The sequence below is a fragment of the Conger conger genome, chromosome 15, assembly GCF_963514075.1.
Source record: "Conger conger chromosome 15, fConCon1.1, whole genome shotgun sequence".
Taxonomy (NCBI): domain Eukaryota; kingdom Metazoa; phylum Chordata; class Actinopteri; order Anguilliformes; family Congridae; genus Conger; species Conger conger.
In genome coordinates this window covers 22,606,159-22,624,385 of record NC_083774.1, presented here as the reverse complement: position 1 = coordinate 22,624,385, position 18,227 = coordinate 22,606,159, and the positions used below count along the sequence as shown (strand labels likewise).

The window sequence follows — 18,227 nt, the reverse complement described above, 5'->3', positions numbered from 1 at the left end:
AAAATGTATACTTTCGTCAAGTGTCGTGCGACAGAAATTAAAGTGTTGCAGTTTTGCATTTGTACTTCAGAGAAATGTTGTGTATGGTAACGAGACGCCAAACTGCTGATGCTCAGATCTGTGAAAACATGGCAGCGCCTGGTGACATTGATAATTGGAGGAGGAAGAAATCGTGACGTGAATGGAAAAAAGGTGGTTTGTCAGTCACATAAACCAAATGAGGAAAAAACCAGGCAAACAGGTTCTAGTCTAGTTAAGCTGATTCATTAAATGCTGGATGAAGTCTTCAACTATTTTCAGCTACTTCCGCTCACTGGTTCAGTGTCTTTACTGCATTTATAAACACAGAAGAAAACCAAAATAATGTGCAGCAAAAGAAAATTAAACCTATCCAAAAGAATGTTTTATCCATGACGATGAACTTTAGTGGTCTCTCTTGGCTGTATGACGCTGTATGACAAAGTATGACCCTGTCCGCAAATAGATGTGTGTGACACTGGGGCAGAAAAAGTGTAGTGCAGCAGGTTTTTCAGTTGAAATGATGTGATGCTTGTCGTATGACGGTGTAACTCCGGCTGCAGTCAGACTGTGCCTGTCAAAGCCTCTGAGTGGGAGCGTCTCTTTCTCTTGGTTTTCTGTTCAGTGTTTCTAGCTTCTCTTCCTTTTCAAACTCATTTCTTTCTTTCTTTGTTTTTTCCTGCCTTGTCTGTGTGTCTGTCTCCGTCTTGTCTGTCTGTGTATCTGTCCTCAGTGTGTGCCGATGTTTCAGGGCCTGCCTCCCAACTGCACTCTGTGAAAACTGCGTCTATTGGCACTCTAGGCAGGACACGCACCCCCATGCCCGTCACAGTGCCCAGTGCCCCTGATGTGCCCGAGACCAGCAGGATGTTGGAGGACTTGGAGAGCGTGAGTGTCACTCCTGACCTGCCCATGCCAGAACCCACACCTCTCTTACAGCACTGCCACAACCCACACCTCTCTCACAGCACTGCCACAACCCATACCTTACTGACAGCACTGCCACAACCCACACCTCTCTTACAGCACTGCCACAACCCACACCTCTCTTACAGCACTGCCACAACCCACACCTCTCACACAGCACTGCCACAACCCACACCTCTCACAGCACTGCCACAACCCACACCTCTCTCACAGCACTGCCACAACCCACACCTCTCTTACAGCACTGCCACAACCCACACCTCTCTCACAGCACTGCCACAACCCACACCTCTCACAGCATTCAGCAGTTAATTTGTTGTTTGAGCCAAATGCACGCTACTATAAAACACAGCTCATTGACTCATCGACTCATATTCATAGACACATACACCCACCATTCACAGTCATTCACATGAAAGTGTTCATTTTGATGAATCATTTTCTAATGATTTTTTATCTTTCTCTCTCTTATTCCTGCACTAATGTGTTGCTTCCCATACTTTTTTGTCACTTGGCTGCATTTAACCCATTTTTTAAAAACCTCATTTTGAATTATTTGGTCCAACCCATGGAACAAATTTTAATGACTTGGCTCCGTTCCATGCTTGCCAACGCTCTGACAAAATGCTTGTGGCTGTGGGCTGTGATGTTTTTGCCTGGTCAATTCTTATTTTGGTGTTGTGCTGCAGTCCCATTGACCACCACTGACCTTCAACTGCCCCAAAGCCCCTCATCTTCCCCACCCTTCATCTTACCCACCCCTTCCTCAGCTACCACACCCCCCCCCCCCCGCAGTAACCCTGTTCCCCCCTTTCCTCCAGAGCTATGAGACGGATGAGTTAACAGAGGAGATGGCCCACCTGGAGGGCCTTATGAAGGACCTGAACGCCATCACCACAGCTTGAGCCCCAACCCGCTGGACCCCCCCCCCCCCCCCATCCTCCCCCCAGCCATGTGGCAGCGGGGGTGGGGAAAGAAAGGAAACAAAATGGATGAAATATCAAAACCTTCAAGAACATAGGAAAACAAACTAAAACTCTTGGGTCACCTTGCTTACTCTCAGGAAGGAGACGGCCATTTTAAAGGAGACAGCTCGCAATTTTAAAGAACCAACCACAGTGACAATGACGTCGACAAAAGCAACTACAATAATAAAGGTTACTTCAGCCAGAAGATTGTGATATTTTCAGCAAAAAAAAGAAAAAACAACCTTTTTTCCTTTGGTTGCCATGGAGACCGTTCCAAAAGACGCCATTTTGTAACTCTTAAGATAAAGGAAAAAATTTAAGTATGCCGGTATTGGTGTTGGTGCTTTTTTCGGCACAGAACTACAGTGTTTGGACATTGCATTAGTGTCATTTATTTGTGCGTTTTTGTATACGTTGTTCCATGTTCCAGTGAAGTGAACATTGGAAGAGAGTCCTTTTATTCCCTAAACTCTGCCATTTTTTATCTATCATTTTGAGTGAATGATGTTTGTTTACCCCCTCACTGCTCCACCCCCAGTCCCCCCCCACCCCCCGTGTCATATATTGTGCCATGTCTTTATTATTGTCCATTATGTTTCTATGTATTATTTTATATACATATTCATATAGATATGTATATATGTTTAAAACTGCCTCATTCTTTTTTTGTCATTGCGATGTTTTTGGATGTGTATGCCTGGAAATCCCATTTTCTTGCAGCTCTGTACTTCTCTATTTAAGTAGGAGAGAATCTGCGAGTTTTATTGCATTTGAAAGGATTGATACATTGTGACCTTGTCCCCCCCCCCTCCACCCTTCCCTCCTTTGTACATCGAGATTTTTACGCCTTGTTTTGTGGGAGTTCCATTTGAAAGACCACCCTGCAGAATGTGTCCTCGTGCCTGGGTCTATATCATTGGAGATACTCTGCCTTCCTGGAGGTATTGTTTAGCATCCCCCTTCACCTCCTGCCCATAAACCAGCCTGTGCATGATATTGGCTGAGTTGTTTGCTGGATGGTGAGCGGGGCTTAAAGGCTTGTGCCAACTTGGAGACCATTGGTCCAGTTTCTTTCTGTAAGTCTGAGTCCTTAAGGATCTCCCAGAAAGAACCTTCCAGGCTGGGGTGTTTAGTCCCGGCCTCTTACGCCCATATCAGTTAAACTGGAGGATGTGCAACTTAAGCTGTTGCATACATATTCTGCCAGTTGGCCAGAGGCAGTGTTTTTGCTTGGGAAGGTAAGAAAGAAGGTTGGTTTTTTTTGTGTGGGTGGCAGCTTTGGCCCCAGTTCAGAATGTAAAGGTCAATTTGCTTTTCCCCTTTTTTGTAGTGGAGAAAGCAGAGATTTCAACTGCATTTCTGGCACTTTGCCTGGCAATAACTACAGAGGTGTCTTTTAAATGCGACTCCCAAATCATATTTTTTTTAAACATGTAGTTTGTTTTATATGAAGAACAGACGTAGCTCTGTAAACGATTTCAATGTAAAAAAAAGAAAAAAGGAAAAAAAAATTAAAATATGTTCATGTTAAAAAAAACTGATTTTCCTCTGCCCTTTTACCCAAAGAAAGATGTCGTTTGCAATCATAATTAATCACTCAACAACAAAAAAAAAAATTTCCTTGTTATGTCCATCCTCATGAATGTTAATATAACTGTAAATTCTCCTCATTGATTCAAAAGAAAACTTGTTTGAAAAATTGAGCAAAAGAAGGAAGAAATGGACCCACTGGTGGATAACATGATAGGCAGTCAAACAAACCTGTATTGCACTTTTTCACAATTTTCAAAAATACATTTCTTACATATGCTGTGTTTTGGATATAAAGCTCTGTTTTGTGTAACTGTAGTGTTATAGGTTAGCAGTTGGCTGCTGGACTTGTTTCTGTTATAATTTGCTCCTTTTTGTCTCGATAATGAAATGGAGCTGCAGGTTTTATTGTGTGGCAGGTGAGGAATTCTGTTGTTGCCTCTTTCTGTACAAATACCTTTTGCTTTATGTAGAATATTATGTGGCTTTTTTTTAAAAAACAAACTAAATTGAGAAAAAAAAAAAGAAAAAAAAAACTTCCCTGTTCTTATTTTGTATTGGTGTTCCAATACATTTTATATCCATTCCTGCCAATGAGTGAAGATCCAGTTTTGTTGTGCATGTTTTACCCATGTCCTGGCTGCGGGTGGCTTCTTGGATCAGGCTTTTCATGTGACATCTAAGGTCAGGCTTTGACCTTAACGAATGCCCGAAGAAGGACAAACTAAACAGTGGATTCTTACATGAAACCTTGACTTCAGGTCACACACAAGGAACAAATCCCACTCTTCATTCAGTACACTCATCAAAGAGAATGTAGCAAACAATTCAGGGATTACTTGGTCTTTCTTGGAAAAAAAACTTAAAAAATAAATAAAAGTGATTAACAAAGCCTAGAATCTAAACAGACATATGTATATATAATCATTCCTCCTTAGCACAAAGAGTGATTCTGATCACTCCAACATTCCTCTGCTATTTCCCCATCTCATACTACACTGTATACACACTACCAGTGTTTGTGTGCAAGGCAGGATGCACCAGTGAGCTTACATGTGGTATGCACTCCTGCTTTGGTTTAGGTTAGTAATGTCAAAGGAGATTTGCAACACGACATGGCTGATGGTTCAAACTTGATTTTTAATCATTCAATATCTTAATGTGTTATCTTGGCAATCAGGCTGTGATGATGAATAATGGTAAAATATTGCAGTACAAATAATTAAGTGAATATTATAACTGAGATGCAACTGAACATCTGGTTGTTTGACTATGTGGGATGGTTACGTGTGTGATTGCATCTGGCCTTTATTCTTTGGCTTATTGCGTCCAATTATGTGGCCTAGTTCATGCATGCAATGTCATAGAGCATTCTCACCCTGAGGGAAGTGGCCAGCCATTCAGAGAGAATGGTCAATGAGAACATTTGATGAGGAACCTTGAAGATCCCGTGAAATGGAAGTTCGAGCAGCACTAGCTTCCACATGTGACGTATACATGGGTCAAACTAATCTTTCAGGGGGAATGTTGAAGGGCAAGTTGATTTGTCAATTGACGTCAAAGATGTCAAATGAGGAGTAATGTCCTTTCATGCAGCGGCGGAGGATGATTGGAGGGGAATGGGAAAAAGACACACCCACAGGTACACGATGACGTAAAATATAAAGTCCAATTGTTTTCCTGGAAGTAGACGGAAAAATCTGTGGTGTGAAAATTCACAGCTGTTACAATTTTATGGAATATATACTGCACATTCCTGTAATTTCTCTTGGAGCAAATGTAATTTAAGTGATTTGCACAATACGAAATGGTGCAGAATCCAGGATGAAGGAAATTCTCTTTTCACAAACTTTGCGAGGACTGCCAAGGCGCAATTCCATCCATTTATGATACCGCTGTTCCCAATGTACACTTTTTCACCATATTCACATATCCTCATATGCTATATTGATTATTTTGCGTCAAGGTAAATGCAAGTACACAAGAAAACAAAAACCAGTCTGTGGAGAGGTGAAAAATGGTCAGAAAATCTGATATGGCAGATTTCACAATTGTGGATTACTGAAATGTACCGCATAAACAGTTTTAGGAGACCAGTGGCATTTTGTTTTGAGAGTTTTCATGTATTATAGTGCCACCTTGTGGTTAAAGCAGCAGCTTGTTTACGGTGTGGAAAAAAAGTGATTTAATTTATTTTTATTAATTCATTCTTTGCTTGCCACTGATTCTGACCATTTATCCTGGAACAGAAAATATATCACAAAATAATAATTACCCTAGAAATCATAATTCTGTTTAAGGCTTTCTGTTTAATTTTCTGACTATTTGTTTTTCTGACCATAAAATGGTTAAACAGAATATAAATATTTTCAGTTTCCTATAGAACCCTCTTCAGCTTTGTGTTCTTCATGTGCCAGAAGTGCAGTAGAGACTGGAATTCTCACCCTGGGATTGCTTCCGACCAGGAGGTTGGTACAGTCATTGTACCCACCAAGACTACAATCCCATGCCTTTTTGAAGTTTGCATTTGATAATTTGCATCATTTTTGAGGTTAGGTGTGAAGTGCGTGTATTTAATTTTCAGTATTTTTTCATATTGACAACATGCTGATTATTTCTGATCTATCTGGATGAAGGAACACAATTAAAATGACATTTTCAGTTTTTGGAGGATAGATCTCTTTTTAAATGCAACATGTGGTAGCTATTCTGGTTGAAGCAACGTTGGGGGATTGGATTTTCCTTCTTTGGATGGAATACAACAGTCCAAACTATTTTCTAAGTAGTTTATCAGAGTCTGGAACATTTTCTTAGATTAATTTGATTATGTTTCTTCAATATAGGTTCTCTCGACTATCTTGCTTTTTTGGACAGCTTTTCAAAAAAAGTTTTTTTCCTGATAGAGGATACAATTGATCAAACAAAAGGGAAAAATCACAAATAACTTTTTGGATGAAAGACGATATAATTTTCTGTTGATACTTGCATCATAAATGTCTTAAAACACATTTATAGTCATTCATTAACCAGTAAAGTAATAGTTGAGGGTAGTAAAGGTTTCCTGTTCATATGAGTCAGAAAATTATTCTTAAATGTGTTTAACCTTTTGGGCTCAAGACTATATTACGTATGTATTTTGTCATTTTTCACTGGAATGGGTTTTTCCTCATATATTTCTAAAAACATTTTTATCTGTATACTTCACTTGTTAACCTACATTTTCCTTTTGATGTGAATAAAAAAAATATTTTTGAACATTTTTATTTCTACTTTCTGGACAAAAAATATTGTATTCTGGATTTTGCACTGAAACACATTTTGCAGCTTCAGTTACTGTTCACATCAACCATCAGAATGGGGGGGAAAATGTGATCTAAGTGACTTTGACTAAGTGATTGTTGGTGGCAGGTTTGAGGATCTCAAAAATTGCTGATCTCCCAGGATTTTCACACATACTAGTCTCTAGATTTTGCAAAGAATGGTATATATATTTAAAAAACTGCCCAGTGAGCAGGAGTTCTGCAGACAGAAATGGGAGACATCAGAGGAGAATGGCCAGACTGGTCAAAGCTGACAGGAAGGTGACAAAAATGCTAATAACCACGCATAACAACAGTGGTATGCAGAAGAACATCTCTAAACACACTAAGTGTGTTCATAACTCTTAAGTGGATAGGCTTAGATAATAAATAAATAATAAATCTGGTATAAATAAATAAATATGAATAAATACCAAATAAAGTGCTTGCTGAGTGTATATCATTTTTATTATTTAGTGTTTAGGAAGACCGCAATGGAAATAAACATTTCAGCTTAATCTGTTTTTCTATCCTGATGTGATTTTAAATGATGAAATGACTGCAGTGCAGTATATTTATTTTGTATTTCACATTACATTATTTCAACAAAATTAAATTAATCTTATGCATTTTGGAATTTTCTCCCAAATGGATTTATCATCAATAATTTCTTAAAACACATTTCAAATCTGTTCACATTTATTTATCTGTTAGATTCTATATTTTGTACATAAGAATTTTTTCATTTTCCACTGAAAAACATTTTTCCCAATAACTATTTCAAAACACATTTATATAGATTCATTTCAACATGGTTGTGATATAAACATGATTGCCTTTTCAGATTTTGGACATAAGACTTTTTTTTTTTTCATTTTCCACTGAAAAACATTTTATTCACAATAACTATTTCAAAACACATGTATAAAAACATGAGATTTTTTTCACAATAACTATTTCAAAACACATTTATATTGATTTATTTCAACACGGTTGTAATACAAACATGTTTGCCTTTCCATTTAAGTCCAAAAAAAGTTGTTTTTTTTTGTAATTTTTAAGATTTTGGACATAAGACTACATATAGTCTCATGTATTTTTTCATTTTCCACTGAAAAACATTTTTCCAAATAAAACTTTTGAAAAACGTTTGTGTGTATTTATTTCAACATGGTTGTAATATAAACATGATTGCCTATCCATTTAGGTCCAAAAAAAGTTTTTACAGTCTCAGCAAATACTGATACAAATGCAATGAATGCAATGGCCTCTATGAATACCCCTAATTTAGCAGTTTTCCACTGACACATTTTTAATACGTACACTCACTGAGCACTTCATTAGCTATTTATTAGACTTATTTTTTAGATTTCTACTGCTATAGCTTGTGTGTTCAGAGATGCTTTTGTGCATACCACTATTGTGCATATTTGCATTACTGTCACCTTCCTGTCAGCTTTGACCAGCCTGGCCATTCTCCTCTGATGTCTCTCATTAACAAGGTATTTCTGTTGGCAAAACTACTGATCACTGGATTTTTTTGCACCATTCTTTGCAAATGCTAGAGACTAGTGTGAATCCCAGGAGATCAGCAGTTTCTGAGATACTCAAATCACCCTGTCTGCCACCAAGCCAGGGTGAAAGTCACTTAGATCAAATTTTTCCCCATTCTGATGGCTGATGTGATGGCCTGACTGTACATGATTGTATGCATTGAACTGCTGCCACACAATTGCCTGGTCAGATAATTGCATGAATAAGTAGGTGTAATAAAGTAAAAATGTTTGAGTGTATGTTTCTGAAACCTCCTGAAAACACCACAAATCCTCCCTACCTCAACAAAATGCCATTTTTCTCCCAGCCATTTCAATCAAATTTACCACCAAAAAATGTAATCTTGTCCTCTTAAATTTGTGATTTATCTTCACAGCTTTTCAACTATCAGCCATGTAGTTTGGTCTGTGTGGATTCCCAGTCTCAGCTCGCATCACGAAAATTGAGTACACCTTTAAGTCTTGGGCAGACGCAAGCTGTTATTTTGGAAAGGAAATTGAAAGCTGCAGTACTATAGTTATCGAAGAATTTTACATTTTTAGCTGTGGTTCACTTACCCTCCTAAAAAAGCTCAAGCTAGGTTTTGAAACAGCTCCCAGTTCGACATTGTTTTACTGGGTGACCAGTTCAGCTCCCAACTTGACATGGTTGGCCAGCACAAACTATGTTTTGAAACAGCTCAGACAAGCTACCAGTACTACTTGGTTGACCAGCTCATACCCAGCTGACCCTGCTTTATGACCAGCTTGTCCATGCTGGTAGACCAGCTCATACTCAGCTGGACCAGATTATGACAAGCTCAATTTTCGAGCAGACCAAGATGTGATAGCTGGATTTTACAGCAGGGTGGGCTATGGCCTTATTTTATGACATTGCTTATTGTTCACAGAGGACTGTTGTGTTTTGTTTGACCGCCTTGGCAAGAACAAGTAGGCCTATGTGACAACTTGGCCAATTCGTGCTACATCTAGAATTCCATCTCATCTGACATTATATGGTGTTCATGTGTACCTTTGCTGTGGAACACTCGTATAGACCGTAAATCTGACACTGCTTGAGAGTAGGGTAATCTCAGACACAATTATTTTACAAATGCATTTAGAAGCTTCTTAACATGGGCACACAAGTAATTTAGCTATTTCTGAAAGCAGAGTTTACAAATACTAATTTGAACATTTGAACAGGAGATAGTACTAAAACAAATGCTCTACAGAGGAAAAAAATAATTTGAATGTTAGACATTTCTAACAATGACTAAATAAGAGTAGATATTTCCACCTTATTTCTTGTCAGGTACAGGCTTGAGTAAGTCCCACATTTTGGTTATAATGATTTAATTAAATATTCACAAGTATGATTTTTTGATGCAGTAAAGTAGAGCCTTTGGTATGCACATTGTAACTCTGTCCATTGCATTTTGACTGTTATGCAGTGAATGCATATTTTCAGTAAAATCAGAATTGACCTTCTAGAGTAGCATAAACGAGTAGTTTATTGGTTTACAAATATAGAAAAAGCTTTTATGTATTCTATAAAGTAATCTCCTGCGTTGCACCACACACTAAATATTATTTGCTGAAAACTATTTACAGTGAACATTAGTATTTATCTTAGTTACAAGTAAGTTTGAGGCTGGGGAACAGCACAAGATAACCCAAATGAAAGCAGTTCATTCGGCGGACTTGGATGCTGTCTGCATACGTAAGACTTTTCACAATATTTCTGTGCCATTAACACTTAACTTTTCAAGAGTCTTCCCAAATGATGCACAGATACTAATGGTACAAAGATATAATGCAATTAACAACACAACCTGAATGGTTCTTTAGTGGAATCTCACATATGTGAAGTCCCATCACAGTTGCACTGGTTTTCCACAGGATTAGAAAGCAGCAGAGAAGTGGTGAGTACCATTGCAACACCCACCATTTTCATTATTGAAGCCAAACTAAGGCCACACTACTTTTTTTCGTCAGGATGATCTTGATCTTGGATTAGTTAATTTTATTTAAATATGATAAAATGATTTGTTGAAACACATAGAAATGATCAAAAGCACCATTATATTCTCTGTAAATGTGCTTTGGGTTTTTTTTTACCTAAAGTGTGCACATGAGCACTTGAGTGCTGCTCCACATTATTGATTCTGCTGCTGGGATGCTTCCATCTGTGCAGCACTGCTGCTGGTTGAAAATGCTGCATTAGCTCACATGGAAGTGAAGCAGGTGCAACCTAAATTCACCTTTGCTGCAGGTTTGCTTCATATCCTGTGGAAAGCCATTGTTAGGCTGTTAGTCAGTGTGTGTCTCAGAGTCCTCCTCCAGAGTCATTCCTGATGCCACCCAGCTCCATCTCTGTGTGCTGCTCTTTCACTTCAGTATGACAGAGATTCTCCCACACCTCCTCAATGTCATCTTTCTGCTGGCCACCTTTCCAGAAAGGGATCATTCTGTCTCGGTTCCTGTTTTTCAAAAAGAGGCAGAGGAAAATGAGCCAAAGCAATTTAGTGTGTATTCTCGCCATTCATAATGCTGCAGAGCTAAAACGAAGAGTTAGGCTCTTAAAAATATGTAAGCGCATTTAATAAACCATTTGGTTGGACCTGATGATTAGTGAACAACTTAAGCAGCATCTTCTGGGTTTGTCAAACCACTATATTTCTCGATGTAACTTTGTATTTGTGTATTTGTAATTCACAATGTTAAATTCATCTGTGTAACATGTAACAACATACTCACATTTTGTAATACCAGAGTGCAATGACTGTGGCCAACAGAGCCAGACTGGCAATCGAAATGAGGAGTACAGTTGGCACTACTGGAACCAAGAAAAAAATAAAATAAACGATTGCTGTTGCTGTTTAATAAGTACATTCAATAGCTACAGTAATACCAGAGCTGTGCTATAGCTACAGTAATATCAGAGTGGTACTATAACTACAGTAATATCAGAGTGGTGTTATAGCTATAGTAATACTGTATCATAGCAGTGCTATAACTATAGTAAATCAGACCAATGCTATAACATTAATATCAAAGGGGAGACTGTACCTCCCACTGGTGACCCTGAGCTCATATCCTGGGGGTGCAGAGTTGGTGGAACAGGTGACGTGGTGAGCAGAAGAACGTCAGAAGTAGAAGGCAAAAGGTAGATTGATGAAGCGGGAGTATTAGAGCTAGTAGGGAAGAGAGGAGGAGGTGTGGAAGATTGAGCTGACTGGGTAGTTTGGGGGAGGGGGAAAGTTGGAGGATAAGGACGAGCAGGCACGGGCGATGAAGATACTTTTGGCTTGGGTATGGGTTTAGAAGTTGTGCGGATAGTTGTGGGTTTAGACGTTGTGCGGATAGTTGTGGGTTTAGTGGTTGTGCGGATAGTTGTGGGTTTAGACGTTGTGCGGATAGTTGTGGGTTTAGTGGTTGTGCGGATAGTTGTGGGTTTAGTGGTTGTGCGGATAGTTGTGGGTTTAGACGTTGTGCGGATAGTTGTGGGTTTAGTGGTTGTGCGGACAGTTGTGGGTTTTCTGGTTGTGCGGATAGTTGTGGGTTTAGTGGTTGTGCGGATAGTTGTGGGTTTAGTGGTTGTGCGGATAGTTGTGGGTTTAGTGATTGTGCGGATAGTTGTGGGTTTAGTGGTTGTGCTGATAATAGTGCTAACAGGTACTTCTGTCTGTACATCTGCATATAATGGAAAAATTGCATTAAAAAACAACACAACAAAACTTCCATTCCATAGCGGCAATCGTCAGCAAACAATCACGTTTGTACTCATTTTTTTTAATCCATGATTTTCTTTGAAAATTCTAACCTTTGTTTAACCTTTGATTTCCCTCTCAGTTTATTAAATATAGCAAGACAGCCCATAGGAAGTCAATGAAGGATGTTTCTATGCATAGTTACCTTTACCACTTCACCAGGTGATGATTTCTATTCTAGCACAGGCCTAAAAGCCCTTCATGTTTACATAATTTCAACAGGAATTTGTGCACGGCTATCTCCACTGAAATGTGATAGCTCTCAGATCAAACAGCAGATTGCGTTTAAAGATGATTACCTGATGAGTTGAAGCAAAATGCATCAAAAGACTTAGTAGGAACTGATCGCCATGGAATGACTCCCACTCGGTTCTGGCCACATGGCTTACTGGCAGTGATTCGAGGGAGAACAGCAATTTGCTCATCAACCCACCCATACCTAGAAACAAAAATAAATGCTCTTTTGTCACAAATTTTTATAAAGGAGTTTCCTTCTTGGTTTATTTCATTAGAAAGAATGAAGGATTATTGTACTAAACTCATTGTATATATAGTGAGGCCCATAAGTATCTAGACAGTGGCAAACAAATTCCGTTCTTTTGGCTGTGTACTCCAGGGCTCAGTATTTTAAAACTTTGAATCAGAATTGTTGGAATTTAAAAATCCAATGTTTTGCCATCCCAGATGAAATTGATCTTGTAGATTCTGTCTCGGTTTTTCAAAATAAATTCAGATCGGATCATTCTGATCCAGATAACACAAGATCAGAATTACACAATCTATATTTACAATCTTTGGAAATATCTATATCATCTGGATTAGTACACAAATACACAGGCCAAAGTTAGTTTAATTTCAAAATGCAATGTCTCACTCATAAAAAAATATTTCCAAACACTTCAATCTTTAAACACTAATAAAAATAACGAATAAACACAACTGTTGAGAGCATAATGTTTTTGCTGATCAAAATACCCTAGTTAAAATAATGGTTCACTACAGTCTCTCATTGATCATCCAACTGCGGTTCATCTGGATCCTTGTGTAGAATGTGAAATCCTTGTTTTTTTTCGGTATTCTCTGAAATTATTTTAGAATAGACAACAGAATATATGTACAAAAAATATCCCAAAGTATTGACACATTCATAAGGCTTGCAGTTTAGACTTTAGACTTTTAGTTTTGTGGAGTTTTCTTGAAAGATCGACCTTGAATCCATCCTGAATCCACCCAGTGGGATCAAGATCAAGTGTCAGGATTTTCAGTATGAAAACAATCCTAATACCCACCTTAGAATTTAAATACCCAAAAACAACATTGGATCTAGATTCTACATATGATTGGATTACAAAATCCTTATCCCCAAATTTATGGTCAGGAACAATTCTTCTAGTTTCGAAATATGCTGAAATCTTATGCAGAAAAGTTTTAAAATACTGGTCCCAGCACATTGGATTTTAAATGATACAAGGAATATAAGGATGGCAGACTCTCACCTTTAATTTAAGGGTATTTACATACATATCAGGTGATCGGTGTAGGAATTAAATTCCTTCTTATATGTAGTCCCCCCATTTTATGGGAACAAAAGTAATTGGACAGTGGCCTTCTCAGCTATCTGATTAGATGGGTGCATTCAATCACTTCCGTGTAAAAAAGCTTTCAGCGTCTAGTCTTGATTCTAGGCTTTTGCTTGCCTTTGAGTCTGTTATTCTTCAACATGAGGACCAGAGTTGTGTCAAGGACAGCCAATATGAGGTTGAGAAATATAATCAGAGCCATGGGCCAAATCGTAAGCTTAGAAAAAAAATCTAATGCAGGAGACCATTGGTGAGCTCAGTAATTGCAAATGGGGCTGCGTGCCAAAGAAGACTTATACAGTTTGTTAAGTAGCACCTAAAGGAGCCTGCAAAGTTCTAGAAAAAGGTCTTGTAGACAGCAGAGGCCAGGATTGACTTGTATCAGAGTGGCAAAACCAAAAAGTGGAGGCTAAAATAAGTCACCTGTGAACCATGATGGTGAGGGTGTTCTAGTTTAGGCATGTACAGCTGCCACCGTAACTGCAGCAGAGTGAATTCTGAAGTGTACAGAAGCATCGGATCTGCTCAAGTTCAATAAAATGCCTCCAAACTGGATGGTGCTTCATCCCACAGCAATGCAATGATCTCAAATATACACCAGTAGTCACTCTTGTTCCAAACAGTTTTTTCAGTAAGCCCATTGTTCCGTTAATGTCTCAGACTGTTTTTGTTCTCTCATTTTTCAGCCTCAAAATGGCTTCCTGAACTTTCATTGGCATAACTCTGGTCCTCATATTGACAAACTCATTTGGACTATGTATATGATAGGATGCCATTGCTACAAGGATCATCCAATATGTATGCAAATACACTCAAATGAACACACACACATAGACATGCACACATGCACAACTGTTCAATTTAATATTCAGCAAAGTGAAGCAGAACGGTCCAGGTCCCCCTGGATTCGTCAGCTGCAGTAAAATAACTGTCACAGCAGTGTAGTCTTACCTGCATGTCTCCAAGCCGTTTCTATAGGCCGCCTCCACCTGAGCTTTTGAAGCTATAATCACATTAAGCATCAGACACACCTCTCTGGCTTGAGAGGCGTTAAAGGAATACGGGTGATTTTTATTGTGCACATGCTGGAGAGATGCCAGAAAGACACCTGAAACTGCACCATTTTCAGGGAAAACTGAAGTGAATAAGAGACAAACAGAAGGAAGAGGACTGTCAAAATTTATTTTTCAACATTATTATACAGTAGCTGGAGTACTTCTTTCGACACAAAATGCCATTCACAAATAACAACAAATACTTCAGCAACTGTTGAATAAAATAAGCTGTTGTTTTTTATATGTATCCCGAGTGATTACACTCATTTTAAACATGTATTGTCAGATACTGTATATTACAATGTGTATATATGCACAATGTACAATATAGCCTACATAACAGCATTATATTGTTTATACATTATTACTATATTCATAATTTTTTTTACTTTTATTAAACCCAGTTTAGTCCTGTTATATGTATATATTTTTTTTTTATATGAAACATAAAACAAATAATATATCCAAAGCAATTGTAAGAGAGCATGATAGAAAGAGGAAGATAAGGCAAGACAAATGCAGAAACATAAGTAAGTGTAAAAAGAAAAAAGAAAAGAACAAGCTAGATATCAGCTTATTCAAAGCAATGACAACTTCCAAATTAATTAATTTCAATAGCCCAAACAACTGCTATGAATTAATTGAGAGGAAGCAGATTTTTAAGCTGCATTCTGAAGGCTATTCCAAGTGGAAGGGACAGAGCCCATACCCATCCGAGCTTTGGGGACAGACAGTAAAATGGACCACAGACTGTCAGTGTACTGTCCATGTTTCTGTGTAATGTAGATACATAAATAAGAGGGAAGTTTACCCATATATAATATATTATAAATAAACATATACCAGTGACAGAGATGGCCAACCAGCCCCATGTGCAATGATGAGTAAGGGCTTTACATTTTGTTACATATCCCAAAGCACACTGATGTATTCATATGCAACAGGTCCCCATAATTAAGTAAAGATAAAAAAAAGTAGCAGCAACTTTTCTCCTCAACTCAAATGTAAAGCATGTTTTAAGCCTCAGCTTTTTCACTAGATTTTCAATGTGTTGCTTAAAAGAAAAACAGTCATCAATTAAAATCCAAAATATTTGTAAGAAGATACTACCTCTATCTGCTTGCCTAGAATAGTTACAATATATGGGAAATTGAATGTTTCCACTGGAAAAACATCATTACTTTAGTTTTGTCAGCATTCTGTACAAGCTTCAATTGACAGAGTTGGGACTTCACGTGTATAATATTTCAAAAAGCCAACTGATAGTTTAAGCTTAAATTTCTTTTTGTTGCAGATGTGGCTTAAAAACGGAAAATCTTTTTTCAAAAGATTTAATTTTACAGAGACATTTGTGTATGTAATTACAAAAAGTAACATATGACTGTAAGCAATTGACTACTTTGTACATAAAAACTTGATCAAGGCTGTCTGAGATCAGAAGCAAGGAGCCAAAGTCTGCAGAAGAACTGTGGCAAGTTCTCCAACATGCTTGGAACAACCTCCCTGCTGATTGTTGTACAGAACTGCAGGACAACGTTGGCTATCTCAGAGAAGTGATGCAGTTTTAACGCCAAAGGGTGGCCACAAAAAATAATGATTTCATTCCATTTTGAACTATTTTGCCAAATTACTACAATGTAGTGTAAAATGTATGGTATGTTTGTTTAGGACCTTTCATTGCATTATTTTTAAAAGAATCTTATCTGTACAGAATGTTATACAGGCTTTTGCACAGTACTGTATGCATGACCAGATCATAACATGTGTGAAAGATAACATAAATAATAAAAACAAGGAATCCCCCCCAAAAAAAAAACAATGACCAGAAGAGCAGGAGACCATACCTTTGATTTGACTGGGGTTAATCGCCAGTATGGAGATGGCCAAACAGAGGTGGCACAAGAGGAAGCAAATCCATGCCATGGCTGACAGGAGTCTGAGATCAGCTGCTGTGGATTAAAAGCAATCACACCTCATAGCAGCACATGGAGACAAATATGCTTCTGTGTGAAGGACAGTAATGAATACCGACCTGTAAAAGCGCTCTGTGCTGTGTTTAAACACCCACGAGGATGTACTGTATACTGAGGAACTTCCCTGGTGTGGATGCAGAGCTTGTGCAGGGTAACCAATCCAACAAATAATGACCACTAGAAGTGTTGACAAGGTCATTATTCTTGGAAACAGGAAACAGGAAGAACATGGGAATCTGTGCTGGGCTGTGATAAGAAGGGGTTTTCACTTCAGGAGACTGGTGTAAGACTGCACATTATTACTAGCATACTCTGCAAAAATATGCCTCTCTCAGGAAAATCTCTCAACAAAACAACTTCAAAAAAATGATGGATGTTCTCACTTATAATTAGGAATGGTTTAATGTTTTTCAAAATAGCCTCTTTTATCTTGATATGTTTTTCTCATTGTGTTCTTACTATTCCAGTCCTTTCTTTGCCTCATTATACTTCCAGATAACAAAAGCGTAACAGCACACCAATGTGATTAGGCTTCATAACAGAATACTGATGCACTTATCCCTCAGAACAGCACACCAAGGTAATTCAATTCCATAATACTTGGGACACATTTACACCTCATTACAACACACAGATTATTATACCTCATAACAACACACATGATACAATAACACCTCTCATAATGCACTAAACCTGCTGCTGCAGGAAGGACAGCAGGTGGTTTGCAGCTCAGTACGGCGTACCACACAGGTGCTGGTCACTACAGCCACTCAATCTTTGTATCCAAGTGTTTGGAGAGCTGTTGTGCATTCTGCGTTACAACGTGTACTGTTTAACAGTAAACAGACCGCATCCTTGTTTTAATGCGAGCTCTTTTTGTGTGGTGTGAATCTTTGGGTCACGCAGCCTACACCTCCACTATTCTGATCATAAATAAACCCCATTCATTCATATTTACATGAATAATAATATCACCTTTCTAAGTTTCTATTCACTACCGTGCTAAATAAGACTTCAGTACGTCAGGAGGTTGATGCTGTGTGCCTCTAACTGATGCTTGTGGGAGGCCTCACCCCTGCAGACATCCTCCTCCCTCCTGGCCTTGATCTTGGCTCCTATATCCTCCAATAGGCCTGACTGGAGCTGACGTCTTCCCTTCCTGGTCAGCCCGAGTCTTTCCACGGCATTGTCGTCCATCGGAAAAGACAGTTAACACAAGCAGTGGTTATGTCATGTTCGGAAGACATTCTCCTCATAAGTTGGGCCTTCCCCTGGCACCCAGCTTCTCTTTGTGAACGGAAACGCTGGGCCTCTACTCAAAAGAGGCCGAGATGCTTCAGCAGCTGGCCTGCCTCCGTACACCACTGTGGTAGCCCTGCTAGCGCTGTCCCCGAGAAACCCACACCCACGCACAGGAAGCCATTCACATGTCCTCACATTTCACACTGCAGGATACTTCACACCAACAGCATTGTTTTCCTGGGATTCACACACACATAAAAACGGCCTGAGAGCTGACCTCCATGACAGCACTCTCATTATCAGGCCCCACATGGGACCCTGCATCTACAC

General features: G+C 38.7%; 2 protein-coding genes across 5 annotated transcripts in view; one reads left to right on the top strand and one right to left on the bottom strand.

Annotated features, from left to right (window-relative positions):
- LOC133111388 (neogenin-like) overlaps positions 1-6,700 on the top strand; it is a 169,973-nt gene extending 163,273 nt beyond the window's left edge. For 2 of the 3 annotated variants that reach the window (XM_061221701.1, XM_061221700.1), the window contains one exon: positions 752-1,749. In XM_061221701.1, coding sequence (XP_061077685.1) covers positions 752-1,257 — 506 coding nt within the window. In that variant the 3' untranslated portion in view covers positions 1,258-1,749. The other variant, XM_061221702.1, reaches the window with a different exon arrangement.
- Positions 6,701-9,770: 3,070 nt separating this feature from the next.
- Positions 9,771-16,809, bottom strand: lyve1b (lymphatic vessel endothelial hyaluronic receptor 1b). Of its 2 annotated transcripts, none has more exons than XM_061222632.1 (7): positions 16,715-16,809; positions 16,527-16,631; positions 14,579-14,762; positions 12,347-12,486; positions 11,347-11,970; positions 11,035-11,113; positions 9,771-10,757 (listed from the first exon to the last, which is right to left on the bottom strand). In XM_061222632.1, the coding sequence occupies exons 2-7, from the start codon at positions 16,603-16,605 to the stop codon at positions 10,604-10,606; spliced, it is 1,260 nt and encodes a 419-aa protein (XP_061078616.1). In that variant the 5' UTR covers positions 16,606-16,631; positions 16,715-16,809; the 3' UTR covers positions 9,771-10,603. The 2 variants fall into 2 exon arrangements, with proteins under 2 accessions (XP_061078616.1, XP_061078617.1); XM_061222633.1 differs by having other exon boundaries at positions 16,527-16,628; positions 16,715-16,807.
- Between the last annotated feature and the right edge of the window lie 1,418 nt (positions 16,810-18,227).

Bases quoted from the DNA above. Each gene is read 5' to 3' on its own strand.
- lyve1b (XM_061222632.1), bottom strand. From the start codon at position 16,605: ATGGCATGGATTTGCTTCCTCTTGTGCCACCTCTGTTTGGCCATCTCC. The intron at 14,763-16,526 runs GTATGGTCTCCT...TATTCACTTCAG, and splicing joins TAACCCCAGTCAAATCAAAG to TTTTCCCTGAAAATGGTGCA. The intron at 11,971-12,346 runs GTAATCATCTTT...CATTATATGCAG, and splicing joins ATTTTGCTTCAACTCATCAG to ATGTACAGACAGAAGTACCT.